Source organism: Takifugu flavidus, chromosome 12, assembly GCF_003711565.1.
Source record: "Takifugu flavidus isolate HTHZ2018 chromosome 12, ASM371156v2, whole genome shotgun sequence".
Lineage (NCBI taxonomy): Eukaryota > Metazoa > Chordata > Actinopteri > Tetraodontiformes > Tetraodontidae > Takifugu > Takifugu flavidus.
Window position 1 is genome coordinate 2,818,256 of NC_079531.1, and position 27,966 is coordinate 2,846,221.

The following is a 27,966-nucleotide window of genomic DNA, read 5'->3' on the forward strand; positions in this document are numbered from 1 at the left end:
ATTTATTTTATGATACTTTGTGACTTGTGACGTTCCTTTACATTACCCTGTTCTAATATAGCTACAGGTACGATAAATTAAAAACTAAAAGAATTAGAAACTAATGCATGTACACAGTAAACCTTTATTTAAATCCAGCAGGTGGAGCCACGGGAACTCTGCCAATCTGAACAAAACTTTAATGACTCTCATGTGAGGGGAAGAGATTATTTGACTAGAACATCATGCCGGGTTAATTTGTTCATGCAAAATTTAGTCTATTCCCGTGGATCACTTTAAATAATTCAGAGCAGTTTTCGATTGTCCTAGAATAACCACTGCCACTTAAATATTAGGTAAGATTGTTCATATTTTCGTGGTTTTTCCGATCGTTTTCTGCCTCTCTTCAAACGAATTCTTTCCGCTACCGAGTGGCCGAATAAACCGATGACAGGCGCGTCAATCTGAGACCTTCTATCGAATATTTTATTAGAGAGAGGAAGGTAAAAAGTGCTGCACTGAATAACGGAAACATCCGCTGCTAGTTTATTGTTTTTAGAGAAACAGGAAAGCTGTGATATAACAGCCGATGCGTTTTTCACGGATATCTGGGAATTCTGGAGCCGCCATGGTTTGCAGTAATACGCATGCGCACAGAGCCCTGAACGCGATGGCGAAATTCCTGACTTTTATGCAGGAACAGGGTTGGGTAGAAAGTTATCTCGATAAAACTGGCAATTAGGCGAAAATTAGCGACACGCGTCGTTGTCACCGGTGCTTCTTGGTTACTTCCTCCTGTTTTAGGTGTAATCAGTAGAAGCGATCGCCGTTCATAGGAAGAGAAAGCATATCTTCATCTCGCTAACTATTAGCTAGGTAGCATTAGGCTGCTAGCGCTAGCATGTCACATTATGCGGTGTCCTGTGTTCCTCTAGGTAGCGTGCAAGTGATTTGACTCAGGTGCAGCAGAAAGTAAGCGAGTCATCGGAACTTGCTGACGTTAAATATTTGTGAAAATAGCTGCGAATCATCACTGTGCATCGGCGAGTCCATCAAGGCTGCTGCTGTGTCGACTGAGTGAGTACCTGTCTGCAATACAGCAGATGATCTTACTGTCTTTTGCTATTGACAGTCCACTGTTGCCTGCTAATAACTGTCTTGAGAAGAAAAAAATCTGATTATGCAAGAAATATCCGATTTCAATATTGTGTTCCGGTTTGGTGAAGGACCGTTATGAGAAGAAGCTCACACACCTGTAGCTAAACTAACCTTTACCTCAGAATGCTGTAGTAATGGTAAATAACCACCTTTTAGTTTTACGTCCTTCTCCCTGTAGTTGAGAGGCCTGGTAAGCATAGTCACTGACGTAAGATTTAAATATGAAGATCAAAATTTGAGAATAAAAAGATCACTAGAACATAAAGATCTATATTGTGGTGTTGGAATAGGACGTTATGTGTATTTACTGGCTACCAAATGTTTCGCCCTCTGCAAAAATGCAACTGAAAGCCAGCTGTTGTTCCTGATCTGCTGGCCACAGTCAAATGTGATGGACAGTGAGCCAACATATGGGATCATAGTTTAAGTTTTGAAGCCACCGTTTGTTCAGAAAAAAAGCAAAGCTGTGCAGCTCCTGGTGATATTAAAAATGAAACAAAACAACCCATAACAATAAAGGAGATTCCTTACACAGTGTTTTTTTTTTTTTTTTTTCAAAGCAATATCTGTAACTGCTGTTTGGACAGTGAATGAGATACAACCTGGTAAGATATGAGGAAATGTCTTTCTGCTCATGGATGCCTTTGTGGAACATTTGTTGATTTTAAACCCGAGCATGGATTTAACAGCTAGTGCTGCATGTAAACGGCTCCATTGTTTGACCTGAAGATGTCACAAAGAACCGTAGTGGAGATCCTCAGCGGCTGCAGCTGTAGTTTGTTGACCATCACACATTAACTGTCTGTAGTTTAGGCTTAAGGAGGGGAGGGGCTAAAACTACCAGATTAGCCAGATCACCGTGAGGTTTAGGAATGCATGTGCTGAATAGTATTAAGGTTCAAGGACACATGTTACATTTCTCTTATGATCATCTGCAGTTCTAGACTGAACTTTTGTCAGGTAGCTTTTGGCACGTTCTTCTTCATCAGTGTGGCTATTTCATATCTAAATTGTGTTTGCTGTCGAGTCAGTGAGAACACCATTTTCAATAATCCCCGTTGGCTCATTTGCATTTGTTGCTCGAAATCTGCAGTTTCCATTTGAGTGGTCTGAGAAAATCTTGAGCGAGTGTTTCCAGTTCTTATCAGGCCTTCGAGCGTGTCCTTCCCAGCCAGAAAGACCTAACATTATAAGTAAAGGTCCTCATCTTCTTTGCTCTTAGGCAGTATCAGAATTGCTCTCCGCGCACAGATTATTAATACACCTAAAGAGTTTCTGATACTGAACTGCAGATGTCACAATGGAAACTGCGGCATGTTCTGTTTTGTGGTTTTTTGGCGATGCAAAGTTTTCTCCTTTTTAGTTGCATTTTTATTTGCTACAAACCAAAACAACAGCGAGACAGATGGAGCTGTAATTTCATCAAGACTGTCTTTCATTTCAGGAGGAACTCTTCAGAGGTGTGAATGAGGGAGCTATGGCAGACCACACCCCACCTCTGGAGTCTGGACAGCTTCTCAGCCCTGAACTCCCAGTTTTGGCATCACCACCACCCCCAGCCATGGTCAACGGTGAAGGCCCTCAGCAGGTCTGTCAGTCACACTCGCACTCTTTTTATTTTTTTTTAGGTTTTTTCCAGTAGTCACTTGTTTGCTTTGGCTGTTTTTGGTTGAAGATTTAGTAGACACCCCCACACTAGACGTATTTAAGAAGCAGTTTAACTGAAACTCCAATGTTGGAGTAAAGCAGAGGCTGAAAGGGCCTTTGAGCGTCTTTTTAGTAGTCACTTCAAATTTAAAGGGCAAATAGACATTTAAACTTAATATTTCAGACTGTTTAAGTTGCTTTTACTGTCTCTTCCATCATTCATTTAATAAAGATTCCTCTGCTTTTGCCTCTAAATGATCAGCACATTCATGGTCAGTCTCGTAATAGTCATGGGTCGTAACTGTTTCTGCACCTGCTCCTCCTGAAACTCGGTGTTTTCAGCTGCTTCTTTCAAAAGCTAAATGAATTATGCAACTATGATGCATTATGCATTTTGAAACGTCAGATTTTCAGTTCTTGAGTGTAAATTTTATGCAAGTAGTGGTCGCTAATTATAGAACTCCGTCTCTCAGTTTTGATAGAGGCCTTTAGTTTCCAGGTAGTTCATGGCTGACACCACCACCACCAGCAGCAGCATCTCTTGTCAGTTATCAGTGAGATTAAATGCCCCTGACAAGCATGGCTGAGTCACCTGTCATTTTGATGGCCATCAGTTTGATTTGCTTAAGTTTCCACGGCTTCCTGTGGTTTTATTTTAGAACCCACGGGGCTATCTTTTCTGCCATTTCCTCAGTCTTGTGCCGTTCGTCTAGATAAGACTTGCTAATATTAGTGCTGCCCTCTGAGCACACTCTTCCAGCCACCTTGTCTTTTTCCACAGTGGAAAAACCCGCCGCTGAATCGCGCTTTGTTCACGTGGAGATCAAATGTTGCTGTTTGCGTTCGGCTTTCCTGCGGTTCTCATGGAATTCAGTTACCTCGCAAAGGTTACCTGATTACACGTCCTCGGCGTGCGTACATTGAGAGGAACAAAATCCTGCTATTACTTTCCGAGTAACATCATTACCACCCTGCTGCTTACACCAGGTCGGTAGGCCACATGTTGGAGGAAGAATAATCAAGAAGTGTGTAAACATTATTGTAGACATCCTTTTCCATTTTTGCCCTAAAGTGTGTGTAAAATTGGCATGATAGTGTTATTTGTGATATCATTCTTACTTGTCAGAAATGTCATCTGATCAACGTCCCTTGTCTAGATGCGGTACCAAAAAGCCAGAGTGTGTATCTAATCGTGGAGACTTGCGGTCCAGGGTTTGGTCTCATTTGGTGCAACAGACCGCTGGTCCAGCTGCACCCTGCAGCTCCCCCAGCAACCTCTTTCAGTGCCGCTGTAAACCTTTTGTGTTTCATCAAGATGTATTCTGCGTAACCTTTCACTTCATTGTCATTTGTTTACTACACCAGCTCCCTCCTTGTTGAAATCTTTGAGTTATTGTGTCCCGCCAGTATGATGTCATCCCGCTCGCGTCTGCTAACACTGTCGCCACTGGACCTCCAAAGTTCTCATGTGAGCGGTGCAGCCGGTGGGAAATTACACGCCTGGAGTCCTACAATCAAAAATGTTGTTGGTTCAGTGAAGTTGAGTTTTGGAGGTGTGTAAACGCCACGGCTGCTGTGAGCGAGGAGCAGGAATTACTAAAGGTTCCGACCCCCCGCGTAGCAGGGATGGAGCGCAGTCACGGAGATGCTGTTTTCTCACTGAGTTGTAGAGGCTGCATGGAGCAGTTCTTAGGTCCTGGGTTCTGGCCTGGTATTCCCGTTCTGTTGAAGGGAGGGAGTTGTCGTCACCTTAGATGGTGCCTTTATCTACAATATTTGTCATCTTTTTGTAATAGACTTCTAAGATTTTGGAGCTTTAAAGGTTTGGCTCTAATCCTGTCATCATCAAAAAGACTCCAAAGCAAGACCATCGACCAGGTTTTGGAACAGAATTACTAACTTTGACTGATCTTTTCTTTAGAAAAGAGCTGGAGCCCACTCTGGGGGAGTTCAAACGAGGAAACATTTTGCTTGCTTTTACAGTTTCAGTTTTTTCCCTCCATGATATCAAATCCACCAGTGCTTGGTTAATGCAGCCATTAATTAAATGGACTCGATTAAGGTCCATCCAGGTAATTTGACTAAAAACCACGACGCAGGCTGAGTTGTTTCTGGAGGGATCGAATTTTTGTGCGTTGCCATTTTATTAGTCACCCCGTGTACCATTTCTAGGCTGTCCTCCAGAGTGGGAGATTCAATAATCATTAGAAACGTAAGCATGTGTCATCAGCTGCATTAGTTCCTGTCCAGTTCCAGCACTGGCAAGATTCCCCCGCCCCGCCCCCTCCCGTGTCATTTGACTTCGACTTCCTGTCCGGCCGACCAGCTGCTCCGTCGCATCAGCGTACTGCAAACAATTAAGAGGAACAAATAATGACAAACCTGCGCTCTGAGTCACTGATGGTCCCGAAACGTCACAGTTAACAGCCGTGAACACACAGAGAGGGCCCATTCTGCCGGGTAATAAAACGCCACAGCAGCCACCTGCGTGACGCGTGGAAATTTATCTACGCTCTTTGCCCAGAGTCATGGATGCAAATCTAAAAAAAATGATGGGTAACAAGTCATATTGCCCTAAGTTTCCTCATAAATATCTGATCCCATTGTTCCCATTCTGTCATTCACCCATTTCCTCAGCTCCTAATGGAGGTCGCGGGCTGTTGCTGGAGCTCGTTCCAGCAGGAGGCAGGAATACACGGGTCACGCAGCCACCCCCAGAGCACACTGCCTTCACCTGACGCTGTTCAGAATCTCAAATTAGCCTTGTGACACGACACAACTCTTCCACCTTTTCGTGTGTGAAAGGAAATGGTCCGATTCCGTTGCTTTTGCTTCCAAAGCCGATTTTTCCTGACTGTGCATTACTGACGACTTCCACTCTGGGCCTTTGTGTCACGTTGGAGCTCTCCTGTTGGACATTTTCCCCAAATGTTCAGTGGGATACAGAAGTAGAGGATTGTGAACCAAAGAAAAGTTCATGTTCATTTCATCCATTTCAAAGTTCAGGTCAGGAAAGAAGTCGGATAATAAATAATAAAGATACCTTTTGTACAGTTTGTTATGTGTGATTGAAAACCAGAATTGCACAGCTGCGTCACTGAGGCATCTCTGCTATTGATCTCCCACTATCTCATCTTATTTCACATCAATTTGGGTATTACGAGAAGATGTAAGGCATGCCTCTGTTTGAATGGGAGAGGGAGGGAGAGGAGACGGGGAGTAGTGTAGTCGTACATTTCAGCCTGAAAAGCTGCGTGGGTCGCTCAGCTCCGTCACGCCATTGTTGTTGTGAAAAACAGGCAGAACAAAGGACTCCCCATGTTATAAAAGGGTTATAGCTTTGCTAGTGTAGCTGAACTCTGATCACAGCTGAAGGAATGCTGTTAGTATTAACCATGTGAAGGAGAACAATGAGCATTATCTGAGCTAGCATACAGTCGATAGGAAGGAGGAAGCTGAGCGGGAGTGAGGCTTCTCCCACTCCTCACATTTTGGTCCTGTTCTCTCGGGTCTATTTTTTTTTTCCCCCGGATAGTGTCCTCTGCTGAAAGGTTTTAATGTCTGAAGGCACAGATGTTGCCGTGCCTTATTTGTTGAAGAGGTTGCTGTGGATACTGACGGTAGGGAGGCTGCACCGGAGACGAGAGTGAACAAGCTGCCGGCTGCGGAGAGTCGCTACGGAGAATATGTGGCTGAACCATGCTGAGCAATTATCCACGCTACGTTTTCTGTAAAGGCTACATCCACAAAGAGAGAGTCAATGATATCTGCCTAAATGGCTCTTTCTGCACTTCATGACTCTCGCAAACGTCTTTCCAGGAGGTAATGAATGTGAAGGGTGTAACGGATCAGAGCAGCCAGATGTGTTAGCATCAGACCTGAATGAGAAAAAGCAATGCGGGCAACAGTAAGTAGCAGTCGGATCCATTCAGCACAGAATTGCTTCCTTTTTTCTTTTTTCCTTCCGATGTTACAGAATTACAGTAAATAGCTTTGTAATGATTTCATGTGTGTTAAAATTGAAAAAGGGAGGATACCCTAGCAGTGTTTTGTTTGGTGTGGCTTTATTTCTGTCGGTGGTGAGCCAAAAATGACCACATGCAGCTGATTTTCCGAACAACTTAGATATCTTGAATGAGACACTCCCCCACTCACCACCATTGTCGACACTTGTTGCTGATGCTGCCTGTCATGTGGGTGTGTATGCACATACAAGCCGCCGTGTGTGTGTATGTGTGAGAGAGAGAGACACCGTCGAGGGTGTTTTTCCTTTCTCTGCTGAACACATGAATGAGAGCAGTGTCAGAGATGGAGGTGCTGATGATTTCTGTGCTTGAGGAGAGCCGAAGCGCCTTGCCGGGGGAGTGTAGATTCTATGACAGCGACCTACACAAGAGTGAGGTAACGAGCGCCCGCACACTTTGCTGGGCCAGTTATGTATGTTTTCTGGGAGTTTACAGACACCAGTCTGGTTTGGTTGGAGAGCTTTTATTCCTTCATTATCTGCACACTTATGTAGCTTTTGTATTTCAGTAATGGCTCGAAAAATGTGTTCTATTTTTAGCCATTTTCTTTTCATTTCCTGACAAAGTGTTGACAATGTATGAGTCAGCGTGGAGGGTATTTGTATTTCAGTCATGGTAAACTCCTAAGTGACTATGTGGATTTTTCTTGTTTTTGTTTCTTAAGAAGTAATAATCACTTCCCTTTTTCCGCTTCCTTTTGAAACACAACTCCAGTTCCCTGGAACTCCCTGGACTTTATACATTTTAAAAAAATTAAAACTGCTGCCTATTGTCTAAGCAGACTGGATGCTTTCTGATAAGGCATTTTGCGTGTTTTCGTTGTCATTGCATTAGTGCTATAAGTTTAGAAATCTTGAACTGGGATATAAATTGCATTGCCTTATGAATTGATGAATCATCGGTCTAAAAACGCCAAACCATTGAGTGGTTATTAAAGCGTGTGTGTATCTGTCTGTGTTTATATATAAAATAAAATATAACGGTATTTTTTTGTTCTCTACAGGTAATCCTGGTGCAGGTAAACCCAGGTGAAGCCTTCACTATACGACGTGAGGATGGTCAGTTCCAGTGTATCACAGGTGAGACACCTTGGCGGCTCATGGCCAGAGCGTGTTGGCATATTTTAACAGGCACTATAACAGGATGGCAGCAACCACACTGCTTAATGGTGTACATTTAGCTCTGATTCCAGCCAACAGAGAGAAGTTTAAATTTGAGAAGTAGAAGTGGATCCATTTAAATCAAATTCCTTTTAATCATATTGATTCACATCAGCATCCGCAACATACATATCGGGTAAATGACAAGAATTTTCCTTTGCAGTTTATATCCTTACATCCTTGGAACCGGTTTGATATAATGCCAAACGCTGGACTTGACTTGGAAACCAGTTTCTTTCAATTAGCATGTTCTACTGCTCCCACACCTCCACCTACAGTCCAGCTAACTGATCGGCTGTAACGTTGGAGTGAAGCAACGTCAGAGGTCAACATTGTCAAGTGTTTGGCTTTAAGGCATTTTTGTTTTTTTCTTTCACACTGAAGGATGCTTCCCCTGAACCCATGATCACTTCAGTGCACTCCTGCTTTGTTTTCCTTCAAGCCTCTCTTAAATAACATTCCAGCAATAGTTGGATTGAAGTATCGGACCTGTCCGGAGGTGGATGTTGACACATCCGCTCAGGCTTTCTTCTCTTTGAAGCTGGCTTGGCACCGTGAAACTCACGAGTGTAGTAGGCAGCACATAAACGTCTTGGAGCAGATTCCTTTTTTATTGTCATCTGTAAATTTTGGGAGGATTATTTCAGAACATTAATTCTGGTTTCTTTACCACTTGGGTTAATTGGGAAGCCTAACAGCAGCCAGTTCTGTTAAAGGACTACAGGCGTTCCTAAAGGTTTGGATGTAATCCTCCTCCTTTATGGTCCTAATTTCTCTCATCAAACTAGATTTTCATTCAAATCGATTCTTTTGTTTCCATCGTTGACAGTCGATAAATAATGTTGGGGTTATAGATTTCCCATCATGTATATCACAAATAATCTCATAACCTTAAAAAAAACAACACAGAATTTGCCTTAAACTGACAGTGCGTCTCTGAATGTGTTTCCAGACTTTTATTAAAAAGCAGTCTTGACGCCCATGAGACGAATAAACAGGCTCGAGATCTCGGCCTTCGTCTCAAATGTCATTTCATTCGCTGCTCATCATAATTAATTCCCTGCTGATAAAATTATCCGTCACACAGATTGACAGTCAGAATCTAAGATCAGCGTGTGACATAATTACAGTGTGAGGAGGGCAAGAAAAGAGGCATTTTTCATTTGTTAGTGAAACTTGTACCACTTTCTTCATAGTCCCGATAACACGAGTTTCCTTTTCCACGTTGAAGATTGTACTGACTATGTGACATCATCGGTGATGTCTGGATAAGACCGCATTGACATTATGACAAAAGGACGCCCAAATATTTGTTGTAGGACCAAATATTCTGGCACTAATCTGGCAAAAGCTCCTCCAGGAAGAGATCTCCACATGCACAGAGATCCTGATAATTCAGGGTGTATTTGGTGGTGTCCCAAGGAAACATAAGATGGCAGCTAGCGAAAGCTTGTCAGTCTACGCTAGTAAGAAAGATCGCAAATCTTATTTTAATCGTACGTAGGGTGGTGGGCAGCACTTCCGTTGCCACGTTGTGCGAGCAGCTTCTTGATGACGTGAGCTGTTCATGCTTCTATACTACGGCTCAGCTTGACGCTGGCTTTGCCGTTATTTTAAATGTGAAAAAGAAGCTTCAGCTTTAGTATCCTGAATGTTGGCCTACTTAAAGTCAACACTGCAACTGCGTCCAGATGTTTACAGCGTTGGTAAAGAGACAGTTGTAGAGAAACTCCAGGTTGGTTTCTCCCAGGATCGTCTCAAGTGTACGTGTCATTGGTCATTAGAACAAAGCTACTTTAAGTGGTATTGGTGCAGTATTCTTTCTTTCAGGAGAGGAAAAAAAGGATTGAAATGATACAAAATATAGTTGTGTAGGAATAAAGGGCCTGAATAGAGGAGCAGTCTGGACTTTGCCAAAGAAACAGGTCTGTGTCACAAGATTTGGTTCCCGTCATGGTCATTTGACATTGCAGTGATGTTACCAAGTTACCAAGTGACCAAGTGACATGTCACGAGAACAATTCTGACTAGGATTTTCTTGTTTTTATTAAACCAAGGAAAATGGAATTGTAGCAAATTAGTTTTCCTCCTTTCAATCACAGGAAAATATTTGTGAGAATGGTAGGAATCCAGAACTCTCCCCCATCAAAATTTGCTAACACAGGGGCTTTTCTCTCAGCACCTGCCTGAACTCCCCTGTCAGCCACCATTATGAGCTGCTGAACCTGCTCACATGCATGTACAGAGGACATGCATCAGAGGAGCAACAGAGAGCTGCGAGGTGCCACATAGATCAGCGCGATAGCTCCTAACAGGACTGTCACAGGGTGCTCTCATCTCTGTGACGCGAACAGAGGGATGAGTCACTGCTGTGCAAAGAGGAAAGAAGAAGAGTATTTCCATGCTGATATACATGCGTGTCATAGGCTGGTTTATTGTACGTTCACGGATGATAGTCCCTTGTTTTCTTTTCAGGTCGCACGCCAATCATTCCCCATTTACCCTGCTCTGTTCTTAGCTCCAGCACAGCTGGAAACATTGGATCTTTGTTTGTGTACTTCAGACTTGGGTTAATGAGCCACCAATTTGAATTTAATCATGCCTTTGTGTCAGCTGGAAGTGTTTAATTGCTGCACGTTACCGCATGGCAGCTTGATTTATGGCAGACAGTCCTGGAAGATGCCGTTTCTGGGAAACATGTATCTCTGAGCGTCTATAAATGGGCTGGACAACCCAGCATCCGAGTGCGTTCCTGGGTTTGTTTGTTTTTTCCCACTGTTGAGGTCTTTGGGCTGTGTTCAATGTTATCGAGAGAGAGAGAGAGACCACATGAGACGCCTGGGGGCTGATGCTACACATCAGCTTCCACAGCATTTGGGTAATTAGTTTCCCAGTATTGTAATTTAAATGATGTAGATTCAGATTAGTGATGATGGTAATAGTGAAGGCACATCTGGTTCTACGCAGCCTATTTAAGCTCATGTCGCAAAAGGTATCGAAAGGGATAGTTGTGTCTTTCCTGAACATACACACATACCCACTACATGTGTTGTCTGTTTTCTGCTTTGTGTGTTTATCCCTTTTTTCACATCCCCACTTCTTTAATCGAAGCAGTCGGTGTACAGCAGTCGTGGCCTGGCTCCTCACCTCCACCGGCATTAGAGTTCACCACGTATGGTCAAGTGTTTCGAAGGAAAACATATGACAAATTAACCACATTAGCACATTATTTTTGTACTCGCCACTTCCCTCATCTACGTGTACACAAATGTCGTGTGTGTGTGGGGGTGCACACACACACACACACACCCACACACACAGTTCATTTACAGAGTGTGCAGCAATGAGTTCAAAGAGACTGAGTTTGTGACTCATTCTCTCATTGCCATGTTGATACCGAAGGGGAGGAACAGAATGTAAGAAAGATGATTGGAGGCAGGAGTGTTTTGAGAGAGGAAAAATACTCAGTTTCTTTCTCCAACTTCAGGCGGGATTCAGGATGAGCTTTCAGGAGCCAGACAGCGCGATATCAGTCGACTGTTTTAGGTGTTGTTTTTTTTTAACCAGGTTATTGATGTCAGTAGTTCCCAAGTTTTCCACTTTCAGAGATAAATATATCTATTTTGGTGAGCAGGATGATTGACAGGAGTGATGTCAGGGATCAAACATGATTCCTTCCTTTGACCTTAAACGTTCTTTTTGCCAGTAAGGATGCAAGATCCACTTGCCTATAAAATGTCTGTTTATTATACAGCTTTACTGGTTTACACGGTTCAGCAAAATATGCCAAATTTCTCTTTCGCCTTTCGATTCATCCTGCTTAGATGAACAGAGATTGATGCTAATCAGGCCTGAGGATGATGGACGGTGGATTCTGTAATCCCTTCGATCGTTTTCACAGATAGGTTTGAGGGAGTCTCTCCGTCCGATTGGCTTGCCGTCTTTTTTGTTTGTTTTCCACTCGACTTCAAATGGACTTTCACCCCTCCCCAAATATGAAGCAATCCAAAGAAAACACTGTTTTATCGACAGTTCCCCGCTCGCCCCCTTGTACCTGCAGGACTCACCATCTATAATTGATAATAGAGCCATTTCTGTTTATAGAGCCTCAAATTTCTCCACGTCGCCTCTTAAGGTTTACACTGGAGCCCTCTCTGGACAGCCTTTTGTCTAACTTGTATTCTTTCCTCAGCCCTCTTTTCTGGCTTGTTGAGCTTAGATTTCTGTCTCTTATTTGAGATGATAGGAAAGAGATGTGTGCTTTGTCTGGTTCGGCCAACTTTTTATGTCTACGCAAGCGCAAGAAATGAACAAGTGCCTGGGGAAAGAAGTCATCTCCTGCTTTATGACTGAATGTGTGAGGCAGGCAGATGAGTTCTGACAGATTTGTGATGTACTGGGAGAACGCTGGTTTCCCTAAATTGTTGTCTAACCTGTGTTTACGTGGTGTTTTTTTTAAGACGAGTGATGTTTTTCCCCATGGCTGCTTCCTCTGGAAGGCTGGCACTCCGTGGCCACGTCAGCACAACCGATGCTTCAGTTGACTCAGGGGGAGGGGAAGGGAGGGGGAGGGGTACGTGGCCTTTTCTATCTGATCTCTGTCAGCACTCGTGCGTCAGTCTGATGTAAAAGAGTAGGTGTGGTTTTTTTCTTTCTCCCCATTCACCACCTTACTTCACCTCTCTCTTTTTCTCACTCGGAGGTTTGCGAGTCCCTCGTTTTCCCCGTCACCCTGTTCATTCTGCCCCCCCCCCACCCCAGTGCAAATCTGAATATATCATTCTCTGTTAAATGAAAGAGAATTGATTCATCAAGGGTCCGGTTTGTCACACTAAACAGTAAGTGTAAAGGTGCAGAGCAGCACCTGACAAAACATCATTTATTAGACCGAGAGTGAACTTAACGATGCAGACTTTGAGCTGCCTCTCTCAATACAGTACAATATAATCTGAAATCAATGAGGGCCGAGGCAGTGCGATCGCCTCATTTACTCTGAGCTCTTCTTAGGTCAGTAAATGACTCACTGCCCTAAAGGCTCAGTGAACTTCGAGGGGCTTCAAAGCCTTTTTACCCCTCCATGTCCAGTGTAAGAGGCTTATCTGCTACCTTACTTACAGTGCATACCCAGTGATAGTCCTGTCTAATACCACACTTGTGTTCTCATGAATTCACACCCGATACCACTTCACTGCAGCGTGACGGTGATCTCTTGTCAGAAACCAAACGAGCATGAAAGGAAGCATTGACATCAAAACTATAGCGGAGTATTAACTCGCTCTTCATCCTTTTGGTCGCCTTTTGCATCACGACTATGCTACACCCCAAGTGTGTTATTTTTAGACACCAAGCCAGTATTCTACAATCCCGTCCTTGACGTCTACACAGCAGCTGCCGCAGCCGCAGCACCTATGATGTTTTACTTCCTTGTCAAGCAGCCATTCATTAAAAGAATGCTGGTTCATCATGACCTCCGTGTATTATTAAATTAAATGCTTCTGCACTCGTTGCGTTTTAATTTGCTTCCAAAGGCAATGTTCAAACAGGAGGTGTGGGTTTTCAGTAATGTTAAATAGGTGCTTACTTACTTTACTTACCTCTGAGGACACAGCATTGCTTTATTACAATTGCCTCCTTATAGACACCCATGTTTTTCTAGACATACTGTACATCCAACCTGAATATGTATGGTCTTTTAGAGCATAATCTTAGAACTGGGCATTTATGGCTTAAAGTTGTAAGATGAGAAATGTGCGAATGTGCAGACTTGGCACAGAGATGTCAGGCTTTCTGCTGAGCTGTTGTCTCAGCAGAAAGCTGTAGCTTAGGTCACCGCTGACCTAAGCTACAGTACTTTACTCTACAACAGAGATGCACAGGAGATGTGCCTCTCAGCACTTAAAGTGAGTTCATTACATTTGTCAGGAAATACGCTTCTCTGTGTTGTCTTACCCACATTTTTAAAAATGAAACCGGTCGCTGGTTAATCATTAGTGAAAGAATGGACTGGTTGGTGGATCACATGTGGAAGTGGGAGGAGTTATGGCTGTGCAGATTTCCTGGGGAGGAGAGAGGATGCATTTGGGTTGAAAATGTCAGGTGTGCAGTAATTTGAATGCATTGTTTATGCCCATTAAACTTCTGTTTCCCCTAAGAGAAAGTGATTGATCTTGTTCCTTCTTTTATCAAAGGTCCTGCTCAGGTTCCCATGATGTCTCCTAATGGTTCAGTGCCTCCAATCTATGTGCCTCCTGGATACGTTTCACAAGTAGGAATTCAGTACTGCAGTATTTTCAGTGTTCTACATCCACGTCCTGTCAGGATGCCAGGCTGCTACAACACCTTCAATCCGTCTGCCTGTTTTTCCCCGTAGATCATAGAGGAGAACGGAGTGCGGCGGGTCCTGGTTTTACCTCAGCAACCAGAGTTTCACCCCGCAGGTCACTCCCCTCTCCACCACCCTCAGCCTCCACCACATGCCCACCTGCCTGCCTTCATCCCACACCCTGCCATGATGGCACCGCCACCCCACCTTTACACAGGCATAGCAGGAGGTGTGGGTGACATGAGTTCTCAGTACATCTCTCAGTATCACCCCGCACATATCTACTCAGAGCAGGGTGAGTGTGACCCAGCCTGTCAGGACTATTGGCTGCTTCCGAAAACCTTCTAACTTTTGCGTTTTGTCCCTTCAGTCTCTGCAGAATCTCACCCCCAACATGGACGACCCCCCTTTGTCCACAGAGATGACAGAACTAACAAAGCATATGAGCGCCTGCAGAAGAAGCTGAAAGACCGTCAGGGAGGTGGAGGAGGAGGGCAGGTAAAGGACAGCCCTCCATCTTCACCACAGAAATCCTGCTGCAGCCCCTCGGCAGCAGACATTCACAACGGAGATGGAGTGAAGGCGCTGGAAGCCGAGCAGGGACACCTCAGCCACGCGGCGGTCGGGTGCACTAAGCAGGCAGGCAGAGGCAGAAACGGAGAAGTGGGAGGTAAAAGATGTTTACAATTGGACTGCCACCCAGCATTTGACAGATTGATGTTTGTATATGCGATCAGAATAGTCCCTTATTTTCCGCTGATGGCAGTGAAGGATCAGACCTGCAGCCAGCAACACTGTTGATTACAGGAATTCCGACCAGTCATTATTCACTGAGGTGAACAGCGAACACAACGCCAATGCGTTGTTAACTATTCACTGTTCATTCACGTATAGCAATCAATTAAATCATTAAACTTTGCTTTTTAAATGGAGTAATTTTATCTTTGCAGACATATTCAAACTAGGGTGTGTTCGTGCCGATCGAAGCAAAGCCGGGTGGAAATCTTTGAGTAGAGTGCGGAGTGTGAACAGTGACCTGGCCTAAATGCTAATAATAGATGCGACCGTTTGAAATGTTTGTGATTATTTACATGTGATTATTATAAACATGTATGTTCTTTCCTGCTGCTAAACATCTGTTTAATATGTGATGCGTTTGTGTATCCGATACCTTGTTTTTCAAATCAGCAAGAGGAGTGAAGGGATAAAACAGTGAGGTTTTCCTTTATTGCTTGGCTGTTGACCATGTTTGACTAACACTCCTTTAAAAGTAACTGAGAGTTCTCGTTCTCCCGTGACCAACTGCAGAGTTTTTTTTCCTCCATTCCAAGTAAAATGTTATCATTTCTAAGAACATAATCCATAGAATCCCTTCAGTTGAAACTTATTATGTCTTTGGTTTGGTAAAATAGATGGTGTTTGTTCCTCATAGTGCCTTGTGTTTTCTTTCCTCAGAGCTGGATGAGGAAGCTCGGGCCCTCCAAGCAATGTTGAGTAGCATCGGTAAACCCCTGGTTAGTATTCACTACCACTGACGTCTGTGTCTTTATTGAATTAATACACTATGCATGTTTTAATGCGTGTATTAGTGCTTTCTTCATGAAAACTCCAATTGATGCAAATGTGCTGCATCATTTAATGTACCTTAACATCCTTAATGAATTCTCGCCGATATTTCACTAATGGAGTTGGGGCTGCTGACTCAACGTCCTCACTCAGGGCTTATTTCCAATTGTGTTACCAAACAACCGTGTTAGCAGTTAAGTGAAAGGCTCAGTTTTGCATTGAAATTAATTAGCTGTCACATTCTCATTGTGTTGGGGGTTCATGGGCAACCACTTCAAAATTATGATGCAAATGCAAAAAAAAAGTTTATTTGTTGAAAGGATCCTTAAACCCAACAGTGTGAATAAATTACAGCAGAATAACGGCTTTACCTGCAGCTGGATTGAAACCGTCGATCTACAAATAGAATTTTCTTGACCTCATATAATGTGGAATGGGTTTCTCTGAACTGCTTGTTAAAGTGTATTGGAAATATGATAAATGTGAAAGGTTTCATGTGGGAAAGATTGCTTTTTTTATGAACGGCAACGACTAAAGGAAGGATGATGAACACAGTCAAACTTAAGTTCTAGATACGGTTCCGCCCCTGCAGTGAACCTCTGACTGTTTAGAATCCCCTGAAAAGAGAATAAAAATGATGCATCCCTGCCAACTGCTGAGAATTCAGCCAGTGTAGCGTTATATATATATATTTTAGAAGCTAGTCCCTTGGCGAGTGGGCAGAAGATTTTTTCTATCTTAGAAGATTTGGCAAATTTTAAAGGATTTAAAGAGTCCTGTTCATGCTTGTATTTATGGGAATTGAACCATAAAAACTGTTGTGTAGGTGTCAGACATTCAGGCCAGAGGAGCGACGGTGAGCTGGAGTGCACCCGCTAGACCAGAGAGTGAAAATGGCAGTGACGAGGACAAAGGCAGCCCCCAGGAGTCTTTCAGCTACGAGGTCTTCATTTCATTTAGTGGCAAAGAAGGACAGTACAAGAGCATGTACTGGTGAGTACGAGTGTTGAATGCTGCACGGCTAACAATAAACAGAGATTTACATCTTTATTTGACATGTTTCATTTGATGCAGCGGCGAAGAACTGAGTTCTGCTTTAGAAGATCTCCGACCAGCAACAGATTACCATGTCAGGTAACCCTTCAACAACCCTTTTTTAATGTTTTATTAGTAAAATGTATTCAACCGTTAACTTTCATGCATATTAACCTCATGACTGCTTTCTAATGAATAATGAAGCATCAATTTTCAGTTAATAGCAGGTATTTAGTTGTAAATATATGCACCCTATAGTAAAGTGTTGCCAGCAATAATATACAAGAATATCCTTATGTCCTATGCATAAGCAGCAATAACACGGTTATAGCTGGTGAACGCTTGGTTATTGGTGTTTTAAGTAGAGATTGTGGTAAACTAGAATAAGGTTGCAACAGGTGCTTGGCGATTAAGTATTTATTGGCTGCTAATACACATAATAGTGAACGGGTCAATAAAGGTCCAAAGTGTTTCTTTTTCTAAACACAGAGGAACAAAGTGTAACTGTTTTATTCTTTACTTCTCAGGGTGCAGGCCATTTGTAACTGTTTACAGGGGAACCCATCAGAGCCTGTGAGCTTCACTACCCTAAGTTGTGAGCCCGATCCTCCCAATCCTCCCAGGAAGGCTAGCGGGACCAAGAACTCGCTTGTACTGCAGTGGAAGGTAAGACCCAACTGGATTTTATCCTTTGGTTTTTAGTTCAGCAACTTTAAGAGTTGGATTTAATGGTTTTTGTGGTTCTGTGATAACATAATGAGTCAGTGGCTGCAGACACAAAGAGGTAAACGCTGTACGCCTGAGATTCCGATCTTTGGTTCACCTCCCAGGTGTGGCTCTTGGTGTGGCACTTTAAAACTGCATTCCCAGCAAACCTACCAGATATAATTATGCGCAAACCTTGGCACACCTGGTTTGTTGCTAAAGTGGTGCTTTATGAAGCTTCTTCGTAATTAAAATGTGGAATAGCATATATGGAATGAAGGACGGTCGCGTATTATGTGCATTTTTATTTAACTTTGGAATGGACTTTCCAGAATCTGGACAGGTTATGTATTTTAGATATTTTGCATTGAGTGAAATGACACATTTTATGAAATTATTTTATTTACAGGCTCCATGTGACAACGGTTCCAAAATCCAAAACTACATTCTACAGTGGGATGAGGTATTTGTTTCCTCTCATTTCAAATGCAGACTGAGTGACATCATAACTTGCTCAATGTGGGAATCCTGTAGTGTGTGTCAACATTAGTCATCTTAAAGCTGGACCACATATTTATACAGGGCACATTAGCAGCACCGTGAGGGTTGTGCCATGGCCACCATAAATCCGCACCTTTTTTGCTCCGTGTTTGGGTTTCCACTGACAGCATCGCGCGTTGTGCTAAAAAAGATTCCATAAGCGGTTGGCATGCCACATCAAATAGAATACCAGTCTCTTTTTTCATGAAATGTGCGTCAATTCATAAAAAAAAGTGTGTGGTGCGAAAACAAATTTCCTGTGCAAATGATTGACTAAGTCAGTGCTTGTTTCTCAAATTCCCTGCAGTTCAAAACAAAATTCCCCGAGTAAATCTGTGGCAGTCACAGCAAAAGCCTTCTAGTTTTAAGCCCTTAGCTTCATAGGCTTGGCCGTGCTGTAATTATTTACAATGGTGATCATCTTTACATTGTCACGAGGTTGATAATTATCAACGTTACTCCAAAAGATCATTTTCTTTTTGAAGAACGTGGATTTCCCTCATTGGTTTTTGCAGGGGAAGGGCACAGGGATGTATGAACAGTGCTACTATGGACCTCAAAAGCAGTACAGAGTGACCAAGCTTTCACCAGCTTCAAGATACGCCTTCCGCCTTGCAGCAAAGAACGACATGGGTGTGAGGTCTGCGCATTTCCAGAATTACTAGAGCACTTCTGAGATGACGATGATGAATGGGGGTGATGATGACCTGTCTTCACCTATGCACGCGCCTTTCTGTGTTTCCAGTGAGTTCAGCGAAGTGGTGGACCTGTTCACCTCCTGCAGCGTGCCATTGCCACCCTTCCCCCCAGAGCTGGAGAAGGCAGGAGTGACGTGGCTGTGTCTTAAGTGGCAGAGACCCACTAGCTCTCCAAAGGAAGATGACATTTACTATATTTTAGAAATGGAAGAGGAAGGCTTGGTAGGTTCAGTTTGACTTTATTTATGAGTCCTTACTGTAGTAAACCAGGATTCAATCCCAAAAGCGTAGTTTGATTTATAAAGACAAAATCGTTGCAGGTTAAAGAGAAATCCTAAGTAGCTACCTCTCCCTGTGTTATAGACACATTACCTGCCGACATAAAACCACCAGTTGCCCAAAGCTGTTTATGTCCGACAGCTTTGGTTTCTGGGCTACGGTTGTCGTCAAGCACGTCATCACTCACCTGGTTGTTTTCTTTCCCTGTGGTAATATGTTGTTATTGTTGTCGCAGGGATACGGCTTCCAGCCCAGTTATGACGGTGATGAGCTCACTTGCACCATCAGGAATCTCCACAGGAGTACAAAGTACAAGTTTAGGGTAAGGGAGCCGGTGATGCTAGCAGTCCACTGGTTTTATTCAGGCTGCTGCAGATATGAGGGTGAATAAAGTGAACGGGGACAGGATTCGGACAGGGTGGGTGCCGAGGCCCACTGTGGCCCTATGACTCATCTGTTTGCAGGATTCGGTCAGCATGGGGGTGGGGGAACATAACAGCATAAACAGGAGGATGCCAATGATCATCTCATGCAGCGACCCAGTCAGAAGCTTGTTAAGTAAAGTGTTTGAGTCACATTGGCCTTTTGCCAACTGTGCTGTGGCCACACTCCCATTACTCCCTTTCGTTCACGCTAAGGTGGTTTGAAAAGTTTAAGGTGATCAGTTACTCTTTGAGATTGGTGAGGGTTTGTCTCCCCCTGCTGAGAAAACCTACATCTCTGTAGCATCAGCGTAATTTAGATTAGCAGGAATAACTGTGGACTGAGGCCCCTCGGGTTCCTGTTTCATCATAAATGTCCTTCACTTCATAACTGTCACCTAAAGCTTATTCTGTTCGATCCCAAAGGTTGTAATTCTTTATGCCTCTCGATGACAAGCCTCTAAACCTTTGAACAGGTCATTAGATGCTCTCCATTTCCTCCGTTAGTCCTTGCCTGCCGTCCGGGTTTATTCTTAGAATCCAGGGTAACTTTGCTCCTCCTGCAAACAGGAGCTTGTGCTTGACTCTGAGTGATGCAAATACCTTTTTTTTTTTCTGTCTGTTTATTGTCTTCAGGTGGCAGCATACAACTCAGAAGGCAAGAGCAACCCCAGTCAGGTGGTGGAGCTTATCACAAACCCAGACAGGCCCAGCAGCCCCTGTAAGCCTGTCATCAGGGGAAGAGTCCTACCCACCAGTTTCAAGATGGCCTGGGGTGAGCATCTCCTGTCATCTCCTTTCTTTTCTTGATTGGACAAAATTTAGAACCAAGAATGGCTCATAATCGGCCTTTTTATTGAGCTAGTTTAATCACAGTTGAGACAGATTGGCTGCAGTCCGATCTTCCTTTAAAAAAATAATCGGAATAAATTTTTAAAGCTAAAAAATGAAGGCATGTTCTTCTATCTTTTCAGATGCTTATAGTGTGTTGTGAGTTTATTTCACACTTACTGGACAAAAAGTAGCATAAGAAACTACGTAATAAAAAAGTGATTGTTTTGTTTTCCTCATCAGAACCCCCAAAAGATGATGGTGGAGCAGAAATCACAAAATATGTTGTGGAGCTTTCTGAGGGCTTAAGTGGTATGTAGAAAACGCTGCTGTTCCCAAAGGTTCTGTCAGTCGATTTAAAAGTCACAAAGAAAATAACTGCTTACTTTGCATTTCTTTTTCTATTTTCCAGGCCTTTCGTGGGAGCTTGTTTACTCAGGGCCGGCAAAGGAGCACGTGTGTGAAGGTTTGAAGCCTGGCTGCTCCTACCAGACACGAGTCTACTGCATGAGTGAAGGGGGACAAAGCCCGGTGAGTCATTGCACAGCCTCCAGGTTCTTTGCTTTTTTTTGCCATTCATGACTTTGCAGGAAAATGTGCAGAATCAATTCACACAAAAGCCTCTTCATATATGTCAACAACATGTGCAACCCACAACACTAAAATTAACAATACTTCTTTTTCATTCTAGTTATGGATAAACGATAATTTGCCCTCCAGTTTGTGTTCGTGGATTAGACTCGGCATCAAATACTCGACTACTTTTGTCAGAAGAGGTTTTTCTTAGTCTGTTTCAATTCACTTGATTATTTTTTCGGTCCATGCATCCATTCATGATGCAACTTGGGAAGAAAACCCTTTTGCTCCAGCGGAATATGGCAGAACACTCATGCTATTTTGAGCCATACTTAATCCAAAAATCTGTGAATGAAAGCATTCTTGGGATGCAGACGGTGAATTTAGCAGTGTTCACCTCAAGAACCAGTCTGAGATGGTGGAAAATAATGTTGTTGCTGTTGGAAAGAGAGGGAGAGGCACATTTATTAAGGGGATTGTTAATTGCTTTGTTGTCTTCCCTTGTAAGCTGTCGGAGACCCTGCAGGTCCAGACTCCTGCAGTCCCCCCGGGGACCTGCCCGGCCCCTCGGCTAGTGGGCAAGCCCAAAGCCAGGGAGCTGCAGCTGCGCTGGGGTGAGTCATACACTAAGCCACATTTGTGTGGGATGTGTTGTGGCATTTCTGATGCAATTATTCTTCCTGAGAACTCCCCCAAAGCAGCCAACTTTGAAGTTTTATACAATTCTTATACCTTTTATAGATTTAACCTTGTGTATACAGCCACGCTTCTCTTTTAAAGAGTATTTATTTCTTCGTGTCTCAGGTCCCCCTCAAGTGGACGGAGGAAGCCCGGTGTCCTGTTACAGTGTAGAAATGAGTGGGCAGCATTCGGAGGAGAGCAGAGAAGTTTACCAGGGCCCAGAACTGGACTGCTCTGTGGGCGGTTTAATGCCTGGCAAAACCTACAGCTTCCGGATCAAGGCGGCCAACAAGGCCGGGGTGAGAGAAGTTTAAAATCTGATTAATCCTCATAAAGAACACATTGTTTTGTTCTTTCACATGATTTTAAACTTTCAACATATTTGTTGTACGTAATATCTTTATAAATTGTTACATATTGTTTTTCCCCTTCTATACACATAGTTTGGACCACTTTCAGAGCGATGTGAGGTCACAACCGGACCCGGGGCCCCTGAGCAGTGCAAGGCACCTTCCATTATGTGCAAATCCCCCACATGTGTTGTCATTAGCTGGGAAGTAAGGCCCTGTCAAGTTTCTCTTCTTGATGTTCTTAAAATCTAATATAATTAACACCACCCTGAAGATAAAGTTAACTACGTTAACAACTATTACACCATTAACACTGTTCTGTTTTGTACTGTACTGAATAGCCGAGTCTCAGTTTGAAGCCATTCTATGTGCTTTGCTTCTAGACTCCCCCATGCAACGGTGCTCCAGTGACAGAGTATCGTCTGGAGTGGGGAGCTGCTGAAGGCTGTATGCAGGTGTGTTACACCGGCCCAGCCCTCAGCCACGAAATGAAGGGTCTGCTGCCTGCAACCAGCTATTTCTGCAGGACACAGGTGATTTCAAATCATTTTTTTTTAAATGATTTCTGATTCCTCACTCTTTAGGCCACCTAAAAAGCTGTTGCCTCAGTGCCTGCAGCTTGTAAATTCCATTCATGTTTTCAGTCCAGCTATAACAGTTTGTCACCTTTGTCCAGATTTGTAATGAGCAGCATGACAATGTGAGCTCATTACTGGGGCATTCCATCCTTTGTCACGGAAGGTCCCTTGTTTAGTATCATCACTCGCAGGTTGCGTTTGCATTTCAATTTGGGAAGACTAAAAATAAACTCGGCAGAAGACAAATTTAGAATATTGAGATTGGGCAACGTTTGATTGAAGTAATCTATTTTTACAATGTAAAAATAGAAAAGGTATGACTCTAAAGCCAGGAAGTGTCACTTTTGATAGTGAGCACATCTGATAGTGAGCTGTGTCATTCAGCTGTGACCACACTCTCTGTAACGGATTTAGACCATTCATAAAAACCCAACTGACACAGATGCTGGTTTATATACTTAATTATTCTCATTAATTCATCAAGTTAAAATACGTTTATGAAATAAAGTAACCTTAGAACGCCACCTTGTGGTCAAACATGGCTACTGCTTATCCTCTTTTGACTCATTTTGCTGACTCTTGTGCCTGGCCCCTGTACAGGCAGTAAATGTTGCTGGTGTGGGGCCGTTCAGTGACGTCGTGCTGTGCCAGACGCCCTGCTCCGTACCTGCGGCCGTCAGCAACATTTACGCTTTGCAAAGGTACGGGACGTCACTGGACACAGATGAGGATGAAGAGGATGAGGACAGTGACTCCCAGCAGAGGCCATTCTACTCTCCGTCCACCTGTCTACGTATCTGCTGGGACCCCCCCTGTGACCACGGCTCAGACATCACTTCCTATTTGATCGACCTGGGAGAGCGCCAGCCCATTGTCATCGGTCCTGTCACCAGACACGTCATCCAGCACCTACAGCCCGACACCAGCTACAGGTTGGTGCTCCACACTGTAAATAACACTGAGCGAATTTGGATGTTGGCAGTTTTAAAAAGTGGAGGAACCTTAAATATTCAGCAAAATGCTGTGTTTGGCTTAGCTCCTTGAGTTTGGGGAGGATTTCAGAAAGTACAGCCAATTTTTGAAGGGAATATTGACATATATGAATGGAGGGCAAAGGGATTTATCCACAAAGTTCAGCGTAAAAAGCTGTTATCAGCCGGGACTCTTGAGTAGAAATGTTCCTGTCTGTCCCAACTGTCTGCCAGCTCATACAGCCCTCTGACTCTCTCTCTTCAAAACCCCCCTTAGGATCCGAATCCAAGCGCTCAACAGCCTGGGAGCTGGCCCCTTTAGTCACACCTTTAAGCTTAAGACGAAGCCCCTGCCCCCGCAGCCTCCCCGTCTGGAGTGCACCGCCTTTAGCCATCAGACGCTCAGGCTGAAATGGGGCGATGGCCCAGCCAAAGCCTCCACCTCAGATGCCCTCCAGTATCAGCTGCAGATGGAAGACAAGAACGGCAGGTTAGTGGCTTGTTACTCAGGCGAGGGGAAGTGACCTGACAAACGATAAGCTGATAAGAATTGCATATAACCGGCGATCTGCTTGACGTTACTTGGAAGTTTCTATTTTCTGACAGATGAGCCACAGTTCTCATTTCCTTTTTGCATCCTCATTCTAATCTCTCTTTTTCATGCTCCTGTGGTTGCAGATTTATATCCTTGTATAAAGGACCATGCCACACACACAAAGTCCAGAGGCTTAATGAGTCTACCTCTTACACGTTCCGCATCCAGGCCTTTAATGAGGCGGGCGAAGGGCCCTTCTCCACTGTTTACACATTCACCACCCCACGCTCTCCCCCTGCCCCTGTCAAAGGTACGGTGACCAGCCCTTTTCAGCTTTCTCAGTTTCCGTCTGCCACCATCACTTGACAGTGAGAGTCGAGCTGGGTTCCTGGCAAAATTTATTGGATTGTCGAATCTATTTTTACGTGTTTGGATCAGATCCTCATTTAAAGGCATCTGAAGAAAATCAGCAGCACAACCGTCGCCAAACAGAAACTGGCTTATTTGGTCTCAAAGTTGTTATAACTTCATTTCTTCTTACAGCCCCTAAAGTGGAGCGTCACCACGACGACAACTCCTGCGAAGTCACCTGGGAGGCCCTGGCACCGATGAAGGGAGACCCAGTCATCTATATTTTGCAGTGCATGTTGGGAAATTCGGAATTTAAACAGGTATTAATGGGAGCAGCGAAATTCTGAGAAACTGAAGGCTAAAATACGGGATTAGTGACATTATCTGTGGCGCTGATCCGTATGATTGAAGATCTGGTGCCTTTACCTGCTCTTCATCAAGGCAGCCTGTCTGCTTTGTAGCATTCGTTATTCATCACTACTGGCTTTAAATTGCCCATTATGCAAAGGTCATTGATTTATGAGACGTCTTAAGTGTCCAGTGCCCACCAGCACATTTTCCTTCCTCTTTATGTCTTTCAGCCATATTTACATGGACTAATGGCACCGATGCCCGTCTGAATCTTACCACATTATACATGATGATTCAATCAAGGGGTTGAAATATATGGCTATTATCCTGCGCATGTTTGTTCCCAGCCCTGTTATCAAGACTCTTCTTGGATCTGTAGCCCATGTTTAATGGTTAGGAGCTTCAGTCTTACAATAACCAGGTTTAGTTGAGCTTGACAGCTGAATAACTGCAGGTCTGTAGTTTTTGTTTGTATTGGCTCGAAGCCAAAGAACAGCTCTGTGCTGCTCGGCGGGGCTTTAGAGTCTTGAATTATTTAAATTTTGAACCACGCTCTTCATCCTCTCCTCTTCCCAGCTCTACAAAGGCCCCTCCACATCCTTCCACATCCAGAGCCTGCAGCCCAACAGCGACCACCGTTTCCGCGTGTGCGCTGTCAGACAGTGCCAGGATGCTCCTGAGCTGAGTGGCCCCTACAGCCCCACGGTGACCCTCTCCCAGCAGCGCAGCGATGCGGTGGCCAGCAGCGGTGCAGCCAGCGTGGGGGCCAGGGCCCCCACAGAGTCCATCCGGTCCAGGCAAAGCCTGACCGACGAGCAGTGCGCGTTCCTCCTCCTGATGGTTTTTGCCGTCATCGCTATTCTCATCGCTTTTGTCATCCAGTATTTTGTCATTAAATGAGCAGTTCGTGCCACTCAGCTGCAGGGTTATAGCTTTATTTCCCGCTTTGTGCGTTTTGGAGTTTTCTTTGTTTTGTTTTTTTTCCTCAAGTGGACACAAAGAACATGTTGTGGTGCATTGGGGGGGGGCTGAGTGGAGCTGAATGTTAATTATTGATGGAGGATGTGTAACACTTGCTCTAGCACCCGTGATAGCTTCCTGACTCTTCTGCCTTCGTCACTTCGTCCCGGCTCTGTGGTATCTGTCGTTCTGTTGACCTTTTGGTTCCACTGTATCAGCTTCCTGTGCAAAAGGAACTTGAAAAGAGCAGAGTTATGGTTTATTCTGGGGAGAGGGCTGGGCTGAAGCGGCGCTTCTACTCATCTACGTGTTGATTACAGTATATAAATATATATATGTGTATAGAAATAGTCATAATTTATATTTCCATTGATGTGTCCAGTATGTAACTGGTTTTGATAGCTGTGTTCTGAAGACGGTATGTAGGTATCTCCTTGGCCTATGTATTGTTTGATCCTGGGATCGGATGGGCCAGTTTGCACAGTGGGGGTTTGTGTGTGTGTGTGTCCAGAAGTGTATTCTGTATGTATTTAGTGCCACCGCGGTACTCAGTTGGGAGGGCGCCAGGGCCACACGAAGGGACGTAATCCCCCGCTGGAGCTAAAAAGGGGGCGTAGCAAAAGAGAATATGAAAAGAAGAGTCAAATTCCTAGTCTAGAGCTTTGTTTAGCACTTTCCAACCTTTTTGATGTGCAGAATGTTAAAGGATGCAAAAATGACTGGAGAAATGTTCGTATATTTTTGTACAGTAAAAACAAGGACCTGTATGTTTGGGAGCGGAGGGGTGGGTGGGTGGCGCTCCGTATAAAGAAAACAACCAACCAAACTAAGTCAAACTATTTTTACTATCATATAGTTCTACTGCAGCTTTACTCAGAAATATTTTTCCGCTCAAAAAAACAAAACAAACAAAAAAAAAAAAAATGGACGCTGGTTTGTTTTTTTTCTTTTTCGTTTTCCCCGTATTTGATTTTGCACCTTAGTGAAAGAAAAACCTCGACTGACGGCGTCTTGGTCTCGTGATGCATTTTAAAGAACACACTTCAAGATTGTGCAAGCCCTACTTGTCTTTTTGAGTGTTTTAAAAGTTGTAGTACCACATGTTGTGTCACTGAAACAGCAAAGAGAGAAAGAAAGGAAGCGCGGAGAGAAAAAAAAACGTACTCGTTGTTTCAGAGGCCTTATCTGGAGGTGGAGAGTCACTTTGTTCTTCCTATTTTTGAGTGTTGGTAGACATTAAAATGTGTTTTATTTCCTTTTATTTTCGGTTATTAGATGGTAATCACATGTAATCAGGAGAGTAATGGAAAGTAGTTCTGTGTATTACGTTTCTGTCATGTTATACATGTGTGAAGTATATTTTTTTATTCTATTGAAGTAATATAAGTACGTACCCTCCAGAGAAGAGAATAAAACCAGAGTACTCATCATGGAAAGCAAATGTCAGATGCAGCCGATGTTATCTCCTGTACTTGTGAATCTAAATTTGCCTTTTTCTCTGTGTAGTCTGTGTAAGAGGTTGTTTCTGCTCAGTTTTTAGTGCTCATCTGGCTGTGGGGTCTAGTGTTGTTTGGTTTTTGGAAAGGTGATCGCTGTTGCAACCATGACTATGAAATACAGGTACCTTGCAAAACATCTTGGATAATTACATGATTTGGTCTTTGAGACATTCTGCAAAATGTCCTCTTTGTCACTGAAAGAAGCAAATTCCTATTTTTGATAGTGAACGCAACATGTGCCATTTTAACACCTCTTCACCCTGGGCTTACTTCTGTTGGGCGGAGAGATTAATAAAATGCTACAAAATTAGTCAGATATGCACAAAATAGACCATTTTTATGTAATTTTAATGTTTGCTGTTACCTCATACACAGTACATTCCAAAATGAGATTTGTTATATGACATATTACCAAACATATCACTTTAAAATGTTCGCTATGGGAAAACTGTATAATCATAGGTATGTATCTAAAGTGTAACTGTATAGCCATGATATCTACAACAGATCCATGCACAATAAAAGATTTATAATTCTTAAACCTGTTTTGACGTTTGGCCATATATTTGTTTTTAAGAACATCCATCGATCAGCTGTCGGCTCTTTAAAATCCAACGGGAGACAAATGCGTCTGCAGACAGGTTTACTTTCTTGTTTATAGATCAGAAATTGGAAACCTGTTAGACACACACCAGACCGAGGTTGCAAATTTCAAACAAAGTGTAATAATGGCCGCAGAATCAAAAC

At 43.5% G+C, this 27,966-nt stretch overlaps 1 protein-coding gene across 6 annotated transcripts; it reads left to right on the plus strand.

Moving 5' to 3' along the window:
- The first annotated feature begins 196 nt into the window (after positions 1 to 196).
- Positions 197 to 27,764, plus strand: fndc3a (fibronectin type III domain containing 3A). 6 transcript variants are annotated; one of them, XM_057050187.1, is made up of 28 exons: positions 197 to 335; positions 915 to 1,056; positions 1,698 to 1,742; positions 2,582 to 2,725; positions 7,813 to 7,888; positions 14,158 to 14,234; positions 14,340 to 14,586; positions 14,662 to 14,961; positions 15,747 to 15,805; positions 16,684 to 16,850; positions 16,932 to 16,991; positions 17,420 to 17,558; positions 18,007 to 18,060; positions 18,653 to 18,777; positions 18,883 to 19,057; positions 19,350 to 19,436; positions 20,173 to 20,311; positions 20,611 to 20,679; positions 20,780 to 20,898; positions 21,452 to 21,557; positions 21,748 to 21,923; positions 22,068 to 22,181; positions 22,358 to 22,507; positions 23,153 to 23,484; positions 23,801 to 24,013; positions 24,202 to 24,368; positions 24,602 to 24,729; positions 25,337 to 27,764. In XM_057050187.1, the coding sequence occupies exons 3-28, from the start codon at positions 1,728 to 1,730 to the stop codon at positions 25,658 to 25,660; spliced, it is 3,762 nt and encodes a 1,253-aa protein (XP_056906167.1). In that variant the 5' UTR covers positions 197 to 335; positions 915 to 1,056; positions 1,698 to 1,727; the 3' UTR covers positions 25,661 to 27,764. The 6 variants fall into 6 exon arrangements, with proteins under 6 accessions (XP_056906167.1, XP_056906169.1, XP_056906166.1 ...); XM_057050189.1 differs by having other exon boundaries at positions 285 to 437; positions 919 to 1,056; XM_057050186.1 differs by lacking the exon at positions 197 to 335 and having other exon boundaries at positions 620 to 1,056.
- Positions 27,765 to 27,966: the final 202 nt, after the last annotated feature.